This window comes from Cnephaeus nilssonii (genome assembly GCF_951640355.1).
Source record: "Cnephaeus nilssonii genome assembly, chromosome: X".
In the NCBI taxonomy this organism is placed as follows: domain Eukaryota; kingdom Metazoa; phylum Chordata; class Mammalia; order Chiroptera; family Vespertilionidae; genus Cnephaeus; species Cnephaeus nilssonii.
Window position 1 is genome coordinate 100,124,025 of NC_137071.1, and position 21,093 is coordinate 100,145,117.

General features: G+C 38.4%; 1 protein-coding gene across 2 annotated transcripts in view; it reads left to right on the forward strand.

Moving 5' to 3' along the window:
- Positions 1–21,093, forward strand: part of ATP11C (ATPase phospholipid transporting 11C (ATP11C blood group)) — a 235,943-nt gene that overhangs the window by 192,615 nt on the left and 22,235 nt on the right. For both annotated transcript variants that reach the window (XM_079765342.1, XM_079765343.1), the window contains exons 21-24: positions 578–680; positions 1,878–2,023; positions 11,632–11,691; positions 19,127–19,254. In XM_079765342.1, the coding sequence (XP_079621468.1) occupies positions 578–680; positions 1,878–2,023; positions 11,632–11,691; positions 19,127–19,254 (437 nt within the window). The remainder of the gene's footprint in view (positions 1–577; positions 681–1,877; positions 2,024–11,631; positions 11,692–19,126; positions 19,255–21,093) is intronic.

The following is a 21,093-nucleotide window of genomic DNA, read 5'->3' on the forward strand; positions in this document are numbered from 1 at the left end:
GTCAGCAGGGAGGAGAGAGGGAGAGGTTCTCCAAAACATTGTCCTCTCACTTCCCACTTTTGTTTTGGTAGCCCTATGCATGATACCACAAATCAGCTTTCTGGTCTCTACTGTCACACATTCAGCACTGATCTGAAAAGACACATGAAGCTGTAACAAAAGAGGGAAACAATTTGCCCTCTAATATAGGTAAGAGGCAGGGATTTTGACATTCATACATTCACAGAACTAGAAACAAGTACACACTGGTATTATATTTTTTCTTTTTTTATTGAATTTATTGGGGTAAAATGGCTAATGAAATTATATAGCATTCAGGTATACAATTGTATAATACATCATCTGTATTTTGTATTGTGTGTTCACCACCCAAAGTCAAGTCTCCTTAGTATTACATTTTGAAAAGCTGTGTTCTTCTGCCTCTGAGATTCGAGACTATTGCACATATATGCACAAACTCCCTTTCTATTTGCAAGGCCAAAATTTACATGTGTGAATGAGGCATCTTCCCCTAATGTAGTACAATCTCACTTTTGGCTTTGACCTTTCCTATTCCTCTTTTGTATTTAATGTTTAGATTGTCAGAATGGTGAAGAATTTAAAAGGGAGCCCAATAACACTGTCGATAGGTGATGGTGCCAATGATGTCAGTATGATCTTGGAATCCCATGTGGGAATAGGTAAGAAACATCTAATGAGATGGCAGCTGTAAGGTATCAGTATTGCTTTTAGGTAGAGTGGTCCTATATTCTAGAGATTGTTTTGGTTGCTCATCCTGAATTCGAATTTTAGTATAATAATTGTTAATTGAATGAAGGTTGTCATTTGACCATGCAACATGTCCATCCCAAAGTCCTATTCCTGGGGGGAATGTAGAAATACAAAGTTGAGGATTTTTTTTATATGATTCAAGTAAAATGAATTTCCCAAACTTTCTGGTAGCACAATTGATCTCACTTTGACAGCATGAAGGAAATTTTATTGATTTTCCGCTCCTGGCCAGATTGCCTCCTTATGTTGCTGCACTGTCTTTTGAGATACTTAACTGTTTGGTACTAAGAAATGATAATTGCTTGGCTGGTTTTCCATATGGAGTTATTTATGGGTGGTTTGGGCTGTAATGTTGAATTTATATGTTGGCATGTAAAAACGGCTTCTCTATAGCCTGTACCTTTTTTCCCCTTGTCAGGCTCTTGGTAGGCAACAATCCCAACACCCCAGTAAGTTGTGTTTTTGTTTTGTTTTGTTTTTGAAGGGGGAGAAACAATGGAATTAGCATCTTGGGAATTATTGTACTGCAGTTTGGATTCCCAAATTTTTTTCATTTGAAAGTAGCTATATGTTGTGTGAAACTCTTAGTTCTACTCATTGGTTATCCAGCGTGAAAATAGCCTAAAGCAGCTTGAACTCAGAGAAACTTGGGCTACTACAGAGAGTTTCATTCAGTGAAAGAACTTCACTGTCTCATTGTAACTTTTCAGTTTTGAGTTCTTAGACCATAAACCCCAGGTCTCTGATTTGCTTTAATATTGTACCCAGTCTAGTGCCATGCACAATTAAGCACTAAGTGGCTTTAAAGTAACTTCCAGATTTAATTTTTTCTCAGGATAATTTTGCCTTATAATGATTAAATAATTATTCTATTTAATTGTTGTATATTGTGTTATAAATAGGTAATTATCAATTACACTTAGTTTTACTATTTATTGGTAATTCTCATTGAGATTGTTAAAGAAAGCACTTTTTGGTTAAATAAAACTAAGCTAAACTATACAATTGAGCTATAACACATAAGGAAGTTGAAAATATGAAAATAATAAATCCAGGGCTTGTTTATTCTATAAAATACTTACCCTATAGAGATTTTCTTTTTTTAGGTATTAAAGGCAAAGAAGGCCGCCAAGCATCCAGAAATAGTGATTATTCTGTTCCAAAGTTTAAACATTTAAAGAAACTGCTATTGGGTCATGGACATCTATATTATGTGAGAATAGCACACCTTGTACAGTATTTCTTCTATAAGGTATGTGATCAAGTATTTGCAATTTAACTTAAGACTACTTAATCCAGCATGGGCTCAATTTAGTCATAGTGTTTTTCCTCCTCTTTCCATGTTTCTTTTGCTGTCTTCATAGTGAAATTTGTAGTCAGCAAAACAGATCTATTTATGGTATTGGAAACCAGAAATTTCTTTTAATGCAAGAAATTTGAGATGAAATTTTAAGTCAACTTTTTTGAAGTGAAGTTTAAATACAATAAAATGTACCCATTCATAGTGCAGTAAACCCTCAAGTTTACAAACCTCAATTTAACCAACTTTTGATTTAACAGACAAAATTTCCAGTCTGTATGTCATATGTGAAAATTAACACCCTTTTAATTTTAAAATGCTTTTAACCAAGAGTTGCTTATATTAAATTAACAGGGTTTTTTTGTTGTTGTTGTTAGTTCACTGTTATTTTTAACAAATTTTAGCGAATAGGCCATATGCTGGAAAAAACACTGTAGTAATTTCGCTGACTTAAATATTACATATCTACAAATATAGTCTACATCAATGATGGCAAACCTATGACACATGTGTCAGCACTGATACACATAGCCATTTCTGATGACACGCGGCCGCTGAGGCGGCCGCATGCCGAGGATGAAACATTTGATGCTCCTGAGGATGAAACATTTGCGAAATAATGTTTTTTCCTCAAAGTGACACACTACCCGAGTTATGCTCAGTTTTTTGGTGCAGTTTGACACACCAAGTTCAAAAGGTTGCCCATCACTGCTCTACATATTTAAATCTAAGAGTCACTGCTCCTAAACAATGCTTGGTGAATGATTAGCACATGATCACACTGCATTGCAGGTGGTAATTGGTTGTGGTATGACTTTCTATAGCAGTTGTTTTTTTAATCCTCACCTAAGGATATTTTTTCCATTGTTTTTCAGAGAAAGTGGGAAGGAGGGAGGCAGGGAGGGAGGGAGGGAGGGAGGGAGGGAGGGAGAGAGGGAGGGAGGGAGGGAGGGAGGGAGGGAGGGAGGGAGGGAGGGAGGGAGGGAGGGAGGGAGGGAGGAGAGAGACATTGTGGACTGGTTGCCTCCTACAGACACCCTGACCTGGGGTGGGGAATGAACCTGTAACCCAGGTATGTGCCCTTGACCAGAAATCTAACCTATGACCCGGGCCAATGCTCTAAACACTTAACACACCGGCCAGGGCTCTGCAGCATTTTTAACATGTGCCAGTGATGTTCTGAAGTGTGCTAATCCACGCCCCAGCTGTGTGCTTTTGTTTACTTGTGGTGACTGGTGAATGCACACATTTACTAAACCTATTCAGTATAAATTTGAAATTACTGTAATACATACAGAAAACTTCTCTGTGAAATTAAACTTTTCATACATACTTACTTTTAACTACACTTGTCTACATAAGTAAAAACAGAAACTAACTAATTTGTCATCTTTTTAATATACTCATTCAGAAAACCTGCTTTATTATATAAGGGACTTGTAGCTTTAAGGGACACTCCCCTGCCTGAATTAATCCATTATATTGAGGTTTTACTGTATGCAGTTCTATTTTGACAAATGTTTACATTCATGTAACCAGCACTCTAATCAAAACTAGAACATTTGTCAGAGAAAGATAAGTATCACATGATCTCACTCATATGTGGAATCTAATGAACCAAATAAACTGATGATCAAAAATAGACCCAGAGACATAGAAGCGTGGACAGATTGTTAAACCTTAGAGGGAAGGTGGCGGGGGGGGGGGGGAGTGGAAAGAGATCAACCAATGAACTTGTATGCATATATGCATAACCCCATGGACACAGACAATAGGGTGGTTGAGGCCTGGGGACAGGGATACTAGAGCTGGTTGGAAGAGGTTAATGGAGGAAAAAGGAGGACCTGTGTAATACTTTCAACAATAAAGATTTTTTTAAAAACTAGAACATTTCCATCATCCCAGGAAGTTCCCCTATGTTCTTTCCCAGTTAGTCTCCTCCACCCTTGATCCAAACAATGACTAATCTGATTTATATTAACACTAGAGGCCCAATGCATGAAATTTGTGCAAGGGGCTTGGCCCTCGCAGCCGTGGCAGCTTGCCTTGGCCCTCGCAGCCCCAACTTTGACCAGAAGGTCGTTCGGCTGTCCAGTCTAATTAGCTTTTATTATTATAGATATACTAGAGGCCCGGTGCATGAAATTCGTGCACAGGGGGTGGGGGAGTCCCCTCAGCCCAGCCTGCACCCTCTCCAATCTGGAACCCCTCGGGGGATGTCCAACTGCCGGTTTAGGCCCAATCCCACAGGCAGAGTGGTTAGGTCCGATGTCCGGCAGTCGGACATCCCTTTCGCAGTCTGGGACTGCTGGCTCCTAACTGCTCACCTGCCTGCCTGCCTGATCACCCCTAACCACTCTGCCTGCCTGTCTGCCGGCCTGATCACCCCTAACTGCCCCCCCGCTGGCCTGGTCACCCCCAACTGCCCCCCTGCTGGATTGGTCACCCCTAACTGCCCCCCCACCAGCCTGGTTTCTCCTTACTGCCCCTCCTGCCAGCCTGGTTGCCCCCAACTGCCCCCCCCGCCAGCCAGGTCACCCCTAACTGCCCCCCCGCTGGCCTGGTCACCCCTCACTGCCCCCCCTGCTGGCCTGGTCGCCCCAACTGCCCCCCCCACCAGCCTGTTCACTCCTCACTGCCCTCCTATGCTGGCCTGGTCGCCCCTCACTGCCCCCCATGCTGGCCTGGTTGCCCCCAACTGCCCCCCCACTGGCCTGGTCACCTCTCACTGCCCCCTCTGCCAGCCTGGTGGCCCCTCGCTGCCCCCGCCCCCATGCAGGCTTGGTCGCCCCACGCAGCCTGTTCGGTGGTCTGTTCGGTTGCGATGGTCGCTTAGGCTTTTATATATATAGATGTGAATTAGACCGGACAGCCGAACGACCTTCTGGACATCCTTCCAGATGACCTTCAGGACGAAGCTGGGGCTGCAAGGACCAAGCCCCTTGCACGAATTTTGTGCCTCGGGCCTCTAGTAATATATAAATTTAGATATAATATGTAATATACAAATTATATATGACTGTTTTTTGAACTAAATAGAATCATTGGTACTCTTGTGTCTGGCCTAATTCACTTAGCATGTTTTTGGGCTTCATCCTTGTTATGTCATCTATCAATAGTTGGTTCCCTTTTTATCCTGAACAGTATGCTAAACTATTCTTTTTAGTAGAATTCTCTCTTCCAATGAAGTTATACAGATAAAAGCAGATAGAAGCAGGATTGCATTGACTAAAGGGTGATGGGGCCAGGGCTGTGTACTTGCTCAACCTCCCTGTCCTGCCCAGCGGTTCCTCAGAGCACAATTTTGAATCTATGAATATAAATTAAGCCACTCATTTTATGCATAATAAACCTGTCATACAAGAAGGTGAAGTAACTGGTCTAAAGTATGCAAATAGTTTTTAGCCAACATAGCCCAGAAGTTGATCTTGTTCAGTACCATTTTTTTAAATATATTTTATTGATTTTTTACAGAGAGGAAGGGAGAGGGATAGAGAGCTAGAAACATCGATGAGAGAGAAACATCAATCAGCTGCCTCCTGCACACCCCCAACTGGGGATGTGCCCGCAACCAATGTACGTGCCCTTGACCGGAATCGAACCCGGGACCCTTGAGTTCGCAGGCCGACGCTCTATCCACTGAGCCAAACCGGTTTTGGCTCAGTACCATTTTTTAAAGTTTTTTTTTTTCAGTTTTCATTTTAAAATAATTTCTGACTTTAAGGAAGTTGTAAAATTACTGAAATAATCTGCTTATACTCTTTGTCCAGCTTTTCCAACTGTTAACACCTTAGATAATCCATAACATAGTTATCAAGATTAGTAAATTGATATCAGTAGACACATTATTAACTAGTCTCCATGCAAGATTGGAATTTTGCCAGTGGTCCCACTGACACTTTTCTGTGGTTGGTTTCAGGTTCACACTTGCACTTAGCTGTCATTTTTCCTTAGTTATCTTTAACCAGGGATAGTTCCTGTCATTTGTCAACATTTTTTAATAATACTGGCCAGTTAGTTTGTAGAATGTCCCTCAATATGAGTTTGTCTAATGTTTGCTTATTATTGGATTCAGATTATACATTTTTGGCACAAATACCACAAAAGTGATGTTGTAACTTGCTCAGTGCATTGTGTCAGTAGGTTGTCAATGTGTCTCATTCCCGATAATGTTAACTTTGGTAACTTGATCAAAATGCTGTTTAGGGGTCTCAAGACCCTTCAACTTTGCTCTGTGTAAATTTATTTGCAAAGTACAATCTGGTGGTTGCCAGAGACTAGGGAAAGGGATAGGTAGATGTTATTAAAGGGGGGAGGGATAGGTAGATGTTATTAAAGAGTAAAAACTTGCAACTACAGATGAATAAGTTCTGGAGAGCTAATATATAATATGGTAATTATAGTTAATCATATTCTACTGTGTACTTCAAAGTTGCTAAGACTCAAGATCACAAATGTTATCACCACAAAAAAAGAAATGATAATTGTGTGATATGATAGGGGTGTTAACTAACATTATTTTAGTAATCAGTTGCAATATATAAATGTATCAAATCAACACATACACCTTAAACATACACAAAAAAGAAAAGCCAAGGTCACCTATGATCACCAAGTCTTGAAAAGAGGCTGTTAGTGACAGAAGGAAACTTAACTTGCCTTAGCCTTAGAAGTGGGTTCCATAAAACACACACATACACACACACACACACACACAACACACACACACACACACACACACACACACACACACACACACACTGCTAGTTAGTGGCTTCAATACCCTCTATGAAGTCCTCCCTGTCTTGTGTACATTAGACCACTCCCGTCATGTGTTTCCATTGTACCCCATAGAAACAATTGTTGAGACATATGTGACACCTTTCTTTGTATATTTGTGTGTTCCTTCTACTGGACCATAAAGCCTGTGATCCCCTGCCATAAAAAAAGAAGAAGAAAAGCATTCTGCTACTAAAATAGGTATTTTGTTTTGAGTTAAAATCCATTCCTATTATTTATTCTACTACTCAGATTGTCATAGATTTGGCTCCTCTGTTCTTTCAACATATCCCCATCATTTTTAAGTTTTTATTTTGTTGTGATAAGAACACTTAACCTGAGCTGTACCCACATAACAGCTTTAGAACTGTACAATACACTATTGTTAAACTATAGGCACAACATTGTACAGCAGATCTCTATAACTTACTCGTCTTTTATAATTAAAACTTTATACCCATTGAGTAGCAATTCCCCATTCCTCCCTATCCCCATCCCCAACCTTTTTGAAGACTTATTGGGGTGATGGAAATGTTCTTTATTTTTTAGTACCATATGATTTTCTAAGCTCTTCTTGTATTTTTACTGCTCCAGTCCTAGATTCAGACATTTCTTCAAGAAAAATTGGTTTCTTTTATTTGCAAATGATATTTAGAAATCAAGATCTGGGTGCTAGTTGAACTCAGTATGTGAACCGTTTATATGGATAACTTTGATGCCAGCCAGCACCGCAAAGTTTATTCTAACCTATCCCTTTTCCTTATTTATAACTCCTTTTTCCAGTGATGAAAAACCTAGTTCTCATTCTCAATATGTTTACTTATTTGCTCAATCCTAGAATACACTTACAGTAGTTTCATAATTGTTAACTTATACTCCTGGGAGAAACAAACTAACTTGAGTAATATATTTCTGTGCACTTCTTTTTGTCTTTGGCCTTGGAGTGTACCAGTATAGTCAATAGTCAAAATACTGTTTCCAAAGTTCGTTTTTGCCCCCCACCCTTTTTCAACCATTTCAATGTGGTTATGTTATTTATTTGTAATATATTTAGGTTAAATTTTTGTTTGCATTCCAATTGGGTCCTTCCTCTCTAATCTTGACTGATTTTGATTAATTTTTGGTTATGTGAAACTGACATGGCTCTCCTCAAGTTGAGGTTCTCTGATGATGTTGCATAGTGAGTTAATGCTCTAAATGAAAGGAAAATTATACAATTATACAAGATATTTTCTCAAATATCTCTTTTACTTATACATGGCTTCTTTTCTAAAATAAGATATTTGAAGTCATCTGTAAATGCATACCAATAGAAAGAACCAGTAACATTGTTATGTGACCTGTACTTTTGTCTATACAAATTCATATGTGTATATGTCGTTTTCATACACTATATATACTGTTTCCCCATTTTATTGAGTTATAATTCAAATAACAAAATTCACTGTAGTGTATAATACAGTGGCTTTTAATATATTCACTATGAAGTGCAACTATCACCACTATCTAATCCAGAACATTTCCATCACCCCAATAAGAAACCCCAAACCTATTAGCAGTCAGTCCCAAAACATACTGTTTTGCACTTTGCCCTTTTTTATTTAATATATTGTGAGCATTTTTTCACCCAGTTAAATATTCACCTAAAACACAATAATTTTGCAAAATACCCCCCATGATTGGATACTGAAGTAGTTTCCCCAACAACACCTTGATTTTCTTTTAGCATCAATCAGAGTACATTTTAAACCGATCCTGCATACTCATTTTTTATTTCTATAATAGAAATTTACTGAAGATCTTAATTAGATTCCAGTTTATAGGTATATTATCAAGTTAATGTACCAGTTCTAAATGATTCAAGCAGCTAGAGTATTTGATACCCTATATTTCACAGGAGGGAAAGCTTAGAAACTGCTTTTGTGTGTCAGTTTTCTTATAATCAAGCCCAGGTCCTATTAACTTCGTATTTTCAAAAATAATATAACCGTTACATCAGGTTTACAGATTTGCCAAGACCCTGTTAACCAGTATCAGCTGGTATCCAAGCCAAATATTGATGATGATTAATAATGATAATTAACCCAGTATGTGTAACGTACTTTGCTGTTTGGCCAAAAAAAACAAAACACTTTACTTTCTTATTTAATCCTCACAAACCTCCTATGAGGCAATTAGTATTATTTCCATTTAAAATATATGGAAAGGAGGGCTCAGAGAATTTACATAACTTGCTTTTGGAGCCAGCTAGGAGGTGATAGAACAAGATTTCCACAATAGCTTTACTGACTCTAATTCCAGGACTCTTGTACATCATAATTTGGGTTTACCGAGCCTTGGACTCAGTAACTTAACAGCCCCCATGGAGATGGGTTGTTATTCTCTCTTACCTCTCCCTAGTCGGAGAGCTCATGAAGATTTGCCTTAGAGATCTGCCTACCAGTCTAATCCCTAATTCCAGAGGCTTGGTTTGCCTACGATTGTGGCCTGAAATTCATTCAACTGCCACCAGATGGAAGGAATACTCTGTTAAGGAAAACAAAACAAGCATTAGAATGGCTAATGTTTACCAGTGATCTGTAATTAATGGTTCCCAGTTGAGGGGATAATTTATGTAGGTGGTACCCTCTGTGTTCATAGGATCTCTATGTCCATTATCTCTTAGTTACTTAGCAGTATTCCTTTTTCTAAAAATTTAAATTTATCTTTATTGTTAAAAGTATTATAGATGTCCCATTTCACCCCCCCATTGACCCCTTTCACCCTGCACCCACACCCACCCCAGGCCTACCACACTATTGTCTGTGTCCATGGGTTAGCATATATGCATATAAGTTTTTGGTTACTTTTCATCAGTCTATTCCATGCTTCCATGTCTCTGGATCTATTTTGTCACTTTATTTTGTTCATCCCAAGATGATTTATAATACTTTTGGCCCTCTTTGGCTGAGCTAAGAAGCCCTCCTGCATCTTCAATTTGCTATTGCCTCACCCCTAAAGTACTTCAGTGACCGATCTTCTTATTTCTGTTTCTCCATGCAGTCTACCTTGCATAATTCAGCCAGATTAATGTTTGAAAAATACCACTTTTCAACTGTACTCCAGAAACTTTACTCTCCATTGTCTAAGGATTAGTCTGGCTTTTAAGGCACCCCACAGTCTCACCCTGTTTTACCTGTTATCTCTTTAAAATACGGAAGGCCTTATCTTGGTTCCTGCTATCAACATATCCTATTCATCTTTAGCACGTAGTTCAGATGCTAATTCTTTATTTATTCAATCAACAAATGTTTGAATGTGTTACTCTAAGCCAAACACTGTTTTAGGCCCTGAGAATTCATAATGGAATAAAACAGACTAAGTCCCTGTTCTCATGGAAATTACATCCTAGTAGGAGAGTCACACCTCCTCTTCCCACAAACTATCCCATAATCCCCATCAATCACTGCCTCCTCAGACCTCACAATTTAGAGGGTATAGAGGGGATAAATGGTGAGGAAAGGAGACTTGACTAGGAGTGGTGAACACACAATACAGTGTACATTCATGTATTATAGAATTGTGCACCTGAAACCTATATAATTGTTTTAACCAATAGCACACCATTAATTTCAATAAAAAAAGAAAAAAGAAAGTATGACTCTAAAAACGCTATGTACATTTTGCATTCTACTAGAATTGATACATACAATTGAGTGTTGCCCTTCCAGGTGATGAGCCCTTTGGAGCTATGGCACTTACTCTGATGCTATAGGAGTTATTCAAAACATGTATAGCACTTTTCTTTAGGAACATCCTCCAGAGCCTGTCCTTCAGTTGTGGCAGATGCTCATCCTTTGAGGATGCATTGGATTTTTAAAAACAGCCTCAGGTCTCCCAGTCTAGAAAATTACCTAAGTGAGAATGTGTGACAGAAGGAAGTAGACTGGTTTTTTGACATGTCTCAAAAATGGGCTCTTGAAGTTGCTGCCCAAAGAGAAATCCAGAGACAACATGAGAAGATGACAAGCAGCACTCAGATAATGTCACAGCCTGCCTTATTTAAATTCTTTGCTTGAATTTTTTAAATCTGTGTTTCATATTCTCCCAATTAAATTACAAGTCCCTTAGGAATAAGAAGTTTCATTTGTTTTGTTTTGTTTGTGTGTGTGTATGTCACCCACAGTGCCCTATTTGCATATAGTAAATGATCAATATTAATATGTCAATTGTTTGATGAGGCAGTAAAGCATTAGCTGATACTGTTAGTGTCAACATATACTGTAATAATTTCCTGACTCTTATTGGCATTAAGTGATTTAAAATACAGGGTGGGCAAAAGTAGGTTTATAGTTGTGAGTACATGAAACAGTTAATAAAGCTATTGTAATAATCATAACCTTCATGTCTTTTCCCATACGAACAACTGTAAACCTTTTGTCCTGCCCTGCATAGACTTACAGCTTTATGTCATTCTACTTTATAATGATTTTGCAAATCTAATTGGCATTTAACATGCAGTACTATTAGGTAATTGTATTATGTGATTTAATTTCTTCACACAGAAGAAGACTAGCAACAGGTTTTCATAAAGTGAGATCTCTTCTGCCTTGGTAGGGCAAAAGTTGTTATTAATATGAATTAGTCATTTGTTTTCACTTACAAATCTAGAATACAGACTTATTGCCTTCTGATGTTAGGAGGGCTTAGGACTGACTGTAGACTATTTGTAATAGTTTCCTGTTTTAGTTTAGAAATTTGATTAAGGGAAACATTAACCCTTTTCTCCATTTCCCCCCCAGAACCTTTGTTTCATTTTGCCACAATTTTTGTACCAGTTCTTCTGCGGATTCTCACAACAGGTTTGTTTCCCTACTTATTTGTTGTAATGTACTTTACACTTGCTATTAATAATTTACCTTTATATGTATTGGATTATAGATATTGGAGAGGTATGTCCGAAGTAAAAGGAGGGTTGTTGTTGTTTTTTATTCAACTATTAATCTTGGCTTGCATTTTGACAATAGCAAATGTTTGTGTTTTTGCTTTAACAGTGTTCTTATTACTTTGTTTTGAAAGTTCTTTAGTATATCTGATTAGAATTGAGATAACCTTTAAAAGAGTATTTTGGTGGGTTTTTTTTCCTTTGTATCAGTGTATACAATGTTTCCATTAATCCTAAAATGTTATAGTTTAATATTTCATCAAATAATATCTCACACCTTTGCAGTTTCTCAGATTGGTTTTCTAGAGAAACATTAACCTTTAAGCTGGCCACAAAGCTGTGATTCCTGGGTAAAACCTTGGATTACTTGAGTAACTCTACATTTTTTACCCTCTATTGTCTTCTGAACATTTATTGCATAAAGAATATGGTCTATGTTAACTTGATATTTAAGTGACAAGATAAGCAGGCATATTTGTCAGTTTGTTTTAACAGCTGAAATGGATTTTGCATTGTTTCTAGTGGAAGTACAGCTAAATATAGGAGCTATAATGCTCAATGACTCAGAAATTTTCATAGGTAATCTGTGAGCAGTTCAGTGATTTTTGCCAAGCTGAACTACTGGTAACATCACCACAGGTTTTACAGATTGAGTTTCTAAATTTCAAGGTATATTTAATTCCTCATGGTAGGAAGTGATTTTTTTTTTTCTAATTTCTTGGCAGTATTTTTAAGCGAATGTATTCTCTCAAAGGAAAATGACTGCTCTCTTTGTCTTGAACTTACCTCTTTACCATTTGGTATGCTGTCTCTTACTTACATCAGTACTGCCATGTCATCAGCCACATAGGACCAGTTAAGCAGATTGCTTTATGAATTAATCATCTAGCTGTAGGAAGTGCTATCAGTTTTCTTGTATTCAAAACTTATAGTTTTAGCTACAGAGAGTTTTATGGATTCTGATGAGTCTGCTTTTCTTGAACATTGAAATTACTATTGATCCAAATGTTTCTAATTCCTCACTTAGATGAATGCAAGTATTAAAAAGACATTTCAAATTTTGTTGCGAAATCTAAAGGGAAATTGGCTTAATCTGGTTAAAACATTGTTTTTTATTTTGAAAGGAGCCTCTTGCTTTGTTATCTTTTAAAAACATGTTTACGAAGCACAAATTTTATGAAGAAAGGAAGGACTTACTCCTAATAAAGTCAGCTGAGATTCAGACCCTGGGCTGTCCGGGGTCTGTTTAGGTTACCTTAACTGCTTAGATTTTCATAAGAGTTGATTTTTGGCTTCGTTAGTTGCTCAACTAGTATGCTCATTCACTTAACAAATATATCTTGGGTGCCTAGTATGTGCCAGGCTAAGTGCTGGGGATATAACAGTGATCAAAAATCTTACCCCCATAATGCTGGGGGAAAGACAGACAACATTCAGATAAACATATTGTCAGTTGCTGATAAATGCTCTGAAGGGGGTGAAAAAGGATTAAAAAAAGTGATAGAGTGACTGGGGAAGAGGGCCACTATTTTAGAGAAGATGATTTTGAAAGTTCTCTCTGATGATGTGACCTTTAGGTGGAAATATGAAGGAGATAAGGGAAGGAGCTATATGGATGTCTTAGAGGAAAAATGTATCAAGTAAAAGGAAGGTTTCTGAGGTGGTGACCTGATATATAATATCTTTAGTTTTGAATTTGGCCTAGTGCTCTGCGCTGAATGTAGCAACCTTTGTTGCAAATATCTTTGGAGCCTTTTTCAACTTAGGTCCACATCAGGTGTTCTCTGCAAGCCTGGAATTTGGAGGGTTCTGATTCCTCCTGGAATTTGGAGGGTTCTTAAGCAATCCAGGATTCTGATTCTTTAAGCAAAAAGCAGGTCTTTCTTTAGCAAAGCTAGAGTAGTACTGGTCATAAAAATAAAATGTTTAACATTAAGTAACTAGGGGACAAGAGGAAACTCAGAACTTCTAAATCCAATTTTCAAGATTGGATCCAAGATTCAAGGTTTACACTGAGTAAAATTTTCAAAGCTCAAGTCCCTTCCTAAGATAATGCTTTTTATATCTTCTTTCTAAAACCTGGTTCTCACTAGAGATTTATATATTAAAGGGGATAAGACTTTTTTCTGCAAAATACATCAAACATGAGAGTAAAGCAGAAAAGTGTTAATAAAGGTATGTACTACTCTTCTTAAAAATAAATAAATAAATCATTTACAACAGGTTTAACAAATAATATTATCAAGTAAAGCTGTTGTTTGTTTTGAGGACATTCTGTCTTCTCTAATTATGCATCTAAGAATTACAATTCTCTTTCATGTAACCTCAAACTGCCATAGTGGAACAAAAGTAGATTTTATTTTCATTTATCTCTATTGAAAGTATTACAGATGTCCCCTCCCGCCCCCCCCCCCATTGACCCCCTCCATACCAGGCCTACCACACTATCGTGTGTGTCCTTGGGTTATGCATATGCATATAAATTCTTTGGTTAATCTCTTTCCACCCCACCATCCCCCCTGATGCTTCTTTTGTTTGAATGAAATAAAGATTAAATTATATACCAATCACTCTGAAGTGGGTTTTTTTTTTCCAATTTTCTCATTAGCAAAAATGGGTAATTGTATATCAACAGACTAATACTCTCCCTTGAGAATTCAGTAAAATATTTTTACTGAGTTTAAATCTTTGTATATGGGAAGTATCTCCATGTTCATTGAGAATTTTGCATGCATATTATCTTGCTTTTGTTTCTACTGTAGGTCTGAGTTGTCCCTTCCTCTGGGCTCCCCCAGCTCTTTGTACTCTCACCACCCTGCCTCCCATTCTGCAATTTGAGTGCCTAGGCTGACAGGGTACTAATATTTTTTTTTCAATTTTTTATTGAGGTATTATATGTGTACATATCTTACCATTACCCCCCCACCCCACACCCACCCTTGCCCTCACCCCCCAGAGTTTTGCGTCCATTGTTTATGCTTATATGCATGCGGTACTAATATTTGTTCCCAGTACTTGTCACTTAGTAAGCACTCAGTAAATGTTTTTGAAGTCAACTAATGAATGAACCAATGCTCTATTCAGGTTGTTCTCAACGTTTTTGAGGCAACTCCCATTATGATAGTAAGTGTATCTTTAGTAACTGTTGTTTGAAAATGCATAATTGTATTAATTTATGTCACATTTAAATGAATTTTATTAATTAAAATAACATTTATATATGTGAAAATACAGATAAATACGGGATATTATTTATTCAGGCCACACGTAATGGTTGTATGAAAACATCTAGCACTGTGTAGAAAAATACTGAACTCAATAAGTATATTCATTAATATGAGGTTCAGATAATACCTTAATTTTCCATGAAGGAAAATTTACAATATTAGATCAGTCTTTTACAAATGTGCTATAGCTTCCAATATCTATTCAATCATTCGTCCAATATTTATTGAATGCTTTTTATATGCCAAGTTCTGTCCTAAGAGCTGAAGGTTGTCAAAGCCCTCTAGCCAAACACCACCAGGAACACATTTGTAGTTGATCAAATTTTGTTTATTACCGGATGCAATGAGAAAGAATATACACCATGAGGAACAGTGGAGCCTCTCAGGAAGAGAGTGTTAGAAAAGTATTATAAGATTTGTATTGAGTTAGGTAATTTGGGAAGCATTTAAGAAGATTGGGTGCTGTTAGAAGCAGTGGTAATTTTATGACTGGGCATTTTAGTAAATCTTACCCAGAAGGAATGAAGATTAGAAGGAGGCTAACCCTGTTATCGGTCAAGAAGCAACAGTTACTCATATTAGCCAGAATGGGGGTGTTAGTCATTATTTATGATTTGAAAAATATTCATGCTCTGTCTGTGTTCAGATGTGATTGTGGAGTGGTCTTGTTTTTGTTTTGATCCATCATAGTCACAGAATGGCCTTGCTTGATGTTGCATTTCTGTGAAATTGTGCATGTTTGGCAGGAGAACACCTATGCCTAGCTATAAGTGACAGGCCAACTCTATGATGTTAGGTTCTGCTTTACTCTTTTTCAAGCTACAGCTATCTAATGTGAATTGAAACAAACAAATAAAAAGTTGGGATAGCAATAACTTATACCAGTCAAAATAGGCTTTAAAACAAAGGCTATAACAAGAGACAAAGAAGGACCCTGCAACTCCACTTCTGGGTATTTATCTGAAGAAACCTAAAACGCTAAATCAAAAAGACATATACAATAAATTAAAAAATAAAAGAAAAAAGAAATATACATCCACATGTTCATTGTAGCATTATTTGCAAGAGCCAAGATAGAGAAGCAACAATAACAAACACACACACACACACACACACACACACACACACACACACACACACAATGGAATATGATTCATCCATAAAAAAAAGCATGAAATCAGAGAACCAAGATGGCGGCATAGGTAAGCGCCTGTACTTGCTGCCTCTCACAACCACATTAAAACCACACCTAAACTGCAGAGCAACTACCACCCAGAACCGTGGGAAGGCTGGGTGAGTGGAAGTTCCACAACTAGAGAGGTGAAGAAGGTGCATTGAGACTGTAGGAGGTGTGGAGGCTCGGAAAGTGCTAGCACCTGGGTGGGCTGCTCTTTTAATCAGGAGGGAGATACAAGCTCCTGCTTGCTCTGAACTCCAATTCCAGGCGAGACTCTGGGGGACCCAGGCACATAGCGGGAGAAACTGGACTGTCTGGCATTGGGACAGGAACGCGAGGACGGCTTTCTCTTAGAGGGGCTCTCAGCGATCATTGTTTCTGCATGGGGTACAGGACGAAGAGAACCGGGGACTTCTCCCGTTCAGGGCTGACTGGCAGCCATTGCTGTTTGCTCCACCCTGGTGATTCCCAGAGACCCCCGCACCACCCAATTTACAACCCCACCCAAGCTGTGCACATCGGCTTTTGCATATGAATGGCCTGTCCTTTCACTTAAAACCTGTCAAACTACAGCTGGGTCAGAGAGCCCCAGAGCTTCCAAAAGAAGACCCAACAGCTGGGCCTCGTCTGGGCACTTCCAAACCCCATACAAAGAGGAGGAATCTGCAGATGTCTCTGTAGCTCCTGCTGGGCGGCCCCAGACAGTGGCTGACCTCGCACCTCCTTGGAGATCCAAGAGCCAGTGTACCCAGAGGTCATAGTGAGACCATACCGGATTACAACTCTTCACATCCATAAGAGACACACTCAAAGGGCAGACTCAGTGAGCACCAAAGCCCCACTGAAGCAAGTCCTGCCCCATAAGGGTGTCTCTTGTGCAATAGATCTTCCAGTGTAGACACAGCTGGTGATCACAGCCAATTGGCCTGGAGGTCAATTCCTCCTAGTGATACAAAGAGCAATCAAGGCTTAACTACAACAAGACTGTGCACCCAGCCCACAAAGGGGTGCACCAAGAGTGTCCACCTCAGGTGACTGGGGAAGCTGAGCCACTGGGCCCTATAGGACACCACCCACACAAGGCCACTCTATCAACTCAAGGAGACTTAGCAGCTACCCATTACATAGAAATAAACACAGGGAAGCAGCCAAAATGCAGAGACAAAGAAACAAGTCACAAATGAAAGAAATGGATGAAAGCAAAATACTGGATATAGAGTTCAAAACCACAGTTATAAGGTTACTCAAGAATCTTCTAGAAACCGCCGAGAAACTTAATGAGACCCTCAAGGATATGAAAAAGGACCAATCAGAAATTAAGCATACACTGACTGAAATAAAGAATAATATACAGAGATCCAACAGCAGACTAGAGGATCCCAAGAATCAAGTCAAAGAATTGAAATATGAAGAAGCAAAAAACACCCAATGAGATAAGCAAAAAGAAAAAAGAATCCAAAAATATGAAGATAGTGTAAGGAGCCTCTGGAACAACCTCAAGTGTACCAACATCTGAATTATGGGGGTGCCAGAAGAAGAGAGAGAGCAAGATATCGAAAACCTATTAGAAGAAATAATGACAGAAAACTTCCCCTACCTGGTGAAAGAAATAGACTTACAAGTCCAGGAAGCACAGAGAACCCCAAACAAAGGAATCCAAAGAGGACCACACCAAGACACATCATAATTAAAGTGCCAAGGGCAAAAGACAAAGAGAGAATCTTAAAAGCAGCAAGAGAAAAACAGTTAGTTACCTACAAGGGAGTGCCCATACAACTGTCAGCTGATTTCCCAACAAAAACTACGCAGGCCAGAAGGGAGTGGCAAGAAATATTCAAAGTGATGAAGAGCAAGGACCTACAACCAAGATTACTCTACCCAGCAAAGCTATCATGTAGAATTGAAGGTCAGATAAAGAGCTTCACAGACAAGAAAAAGCTAAAGGAGTTCATCACCACCAAACCAGGATTATATGAAATGCTGAAGGGTATTCTTTAAGAAGAGGAAGAAAAAGAAAAAGGTAAAGATAAAAATTATGAACAACAAAGTGACAAAAAATACATATCAACAAGTGAATCTAAAAATCAAGTGAATAAAAAATCTGATGAACAGAATAAACTGGTTAATATAATAGAATCAGGGGCATAGAAAGGGAGTGGACTGACAATTCTCAGGGGTAAGTGGGTGTGGGGGTGCGGGAAGAGATTGGACAAAAATCTTACACCTGTGGAGGAGGACAGTGGGGTGGGTAAGGGCTTGGGGTGAGGTGGGAATCGGGTGGAAGGGAGCTATGGGGCGGGGGAGGGGGGAGAGGAACAACTGTAATAATCTGAACAATAAAGATTTATTTTTTAAAAAAGCATGAAGTCTTGCCATCTACAACATGTGTAGACCTAGAGTGTATTATGCTCAGTGAAATAAGTCAGACAAAGACAAATGCCAGATGACTTCACTTATATGTGGCATCTGAAAAACAAAATAAACAAGCAGAATAGAAACAAATTCATAAATACAGAGAACATATGACAATTGCCAGATTTTGGGGGTGTTGGGACAGGATAGGTGAAGGGATTAAGAAGCACAAATTGAAAAAAAAAAAAAAGAAGCACAAATTGGTGGTTAAAGAATAGTCATGGGAGGTAAAGTACAGTTTAGGGAATATAGTCAATAATATTATAATTATGAATGGTGCCAGGTGGGTACTTGATTTATCAGGGGGATCACTTCATAAGTTATATGAATATCTAATCACAGGATTGTATACCTGAAACTAATATAATATTGTCAACTGTAATTTAAAAACATATTTAAAACATTTTTTAATCCCTTTGGTATTATAAAAAGTGTGAAAAAAACTGTCTTGTTTTAGCTTCTGATTTTTTCCAACACAACCTCTTGAAGATGATTGTTCAGTACATTTTTTTCTCTTCCATTGTTTGTCATTTCAGCCACTGTATGATGCTGCTTACCTTACAATGTACAATATCTGCTTCACATCCTTGCCCATCCTGGCCTACAGTCTACTGGAACAGCACGTCAACATTGACACTCTGACCTCAGATCCACGATTGTATATGTAAGTTAAACATTACAGTTAAATTTTCCTCAGACTTACAAAGTTGTGGGTTTCACTTTGTATGAAGGAGGGAAGGACACAGACTTCCCACCTGGTTTGATCACATGGTTCTCTGGAATTCAACAGGAAAACTGTATATATCCTAGGTGTAGGTCCTGTACTTGAATGTGTTTAAGCCATTTAGTTAAAAATCATTAATTCCTAAAATTTGCATCTACATTGTCATAGAGTTCTGGAGTCTTAGAGGAGGGCACGATATTTTAAGTACAAAAAAAAAAGCCTCACACAAAGATCTTTATTAGTTTAGAACATTGATTTCTACCTATAATAGATTGAACTGATGATATTGTTAGGACTTATCTTATAAACTGCCCCTGAGGCATAGCTTCTCTCTCCCTTTGTTAGGCCCATTGGAAAACTGTTTTGTTGAAGGAATTCATCAAGCCGTTATATCCATTTTGTGTCAGTTGGAAATGCATGTGTTTCTATATGGATGGGGACTTAGCACTAGCCCCAGTTGCTTAACCTATAACTTAATTGGATTTTTATAAGTTAAGCCTTAAAACTAAGGATAAATAAAGATGTTAATTTATAGCAGATTATAAGCATTGCTAAATAGTGGATGTCAAGTGCAGTACATAGACTTGTGTGGCTTATTTGTATGAAGTGAAGGTATACAAATTAAGGGATTTCTTTAACCAGTATGACTCATAAAACTCACCTTTAGTAATTATTAGACTTATCCAGATTTATAAAATATATCATCATCATTTTAAAGTTATTTCTTATGGGAATTTTCAAACATGCACAGAAGTAGCAAAAATACTATTAATACGGTGAACTTCCCTGTCCTTACCACTCAGCTTCACGAATTATCAATACAGAGCCAGTTCTCTTTCATTAATAACCATCTCTGCTCCATCACAGACTTATTTTGGAGCAAATATCAAGCATTGTCTAAAATAGTTATTTCAGTAAATTTGTCTTAATGATAAGGACTTAAAAATAACAGTACCCTATCATACCTTAAAATATTACAAGTCCATAATATCACATAATTCAGTGGTCGGCAAACCACGGCTCGTGAGCCACATGCGGCTCTTTGGCCCCTTGAGTGTGGCTCTTCCACAAAATAACACGTGCAGGCACGCACGTACCTGCAATTGAAACTTCGTGGCCCATGCGCAGAAGTCGATTTTCAGCCTGGGCGAGTCTATTTTGAAGAAGTGGTTCTAACGCCGAGCCACATTCAAGGGGCCAAAGAGCTGCATGTGGCTCACGAGCAGCGGTTTGCCGACCACTGACATATTCGGTCAATGTTCATATTTTTTCAACTGACTCATTTCTTTGAATTGCAGGCTTGTTTTAATCAGGATATAAGGTCCATATGTTGCAGTTGGTTAATATGCTTCTTGAGTCTCTCTCTTTTTTTTTTAATTTCTTTATTGATTAAGGTGTCACATATTTGTCCTCATCCCCCCACTCCCATCCCACACCCCTCCCCTTGGATGCCCCAACCCCCTGTTGAACTCAAGCATTGGTTAGGCTCATATGCATGCACACGAGTCCTTTGGTTGATCTCTCCCCCCTCCCCCCATCCTCCCCTATCCTCCCTCTGAGGCCCGATAGTCCGATCGATGCCTCCTTGTTTCTGGTTCTGTTCTTGTTCATCAGTCTATGTTGTTCATCATTTCCCCTAGATGAGCGAGATCATGTGTCACTAGAGATATACTTATATGAACTGAATGTGAGATGAGCAATAATAGTTATGCTGACAGGCAAATGAATCAGTCTGTAGTGAGTTTCTTTCTGGACCAACAGTTCTTTTGAGACCCAATA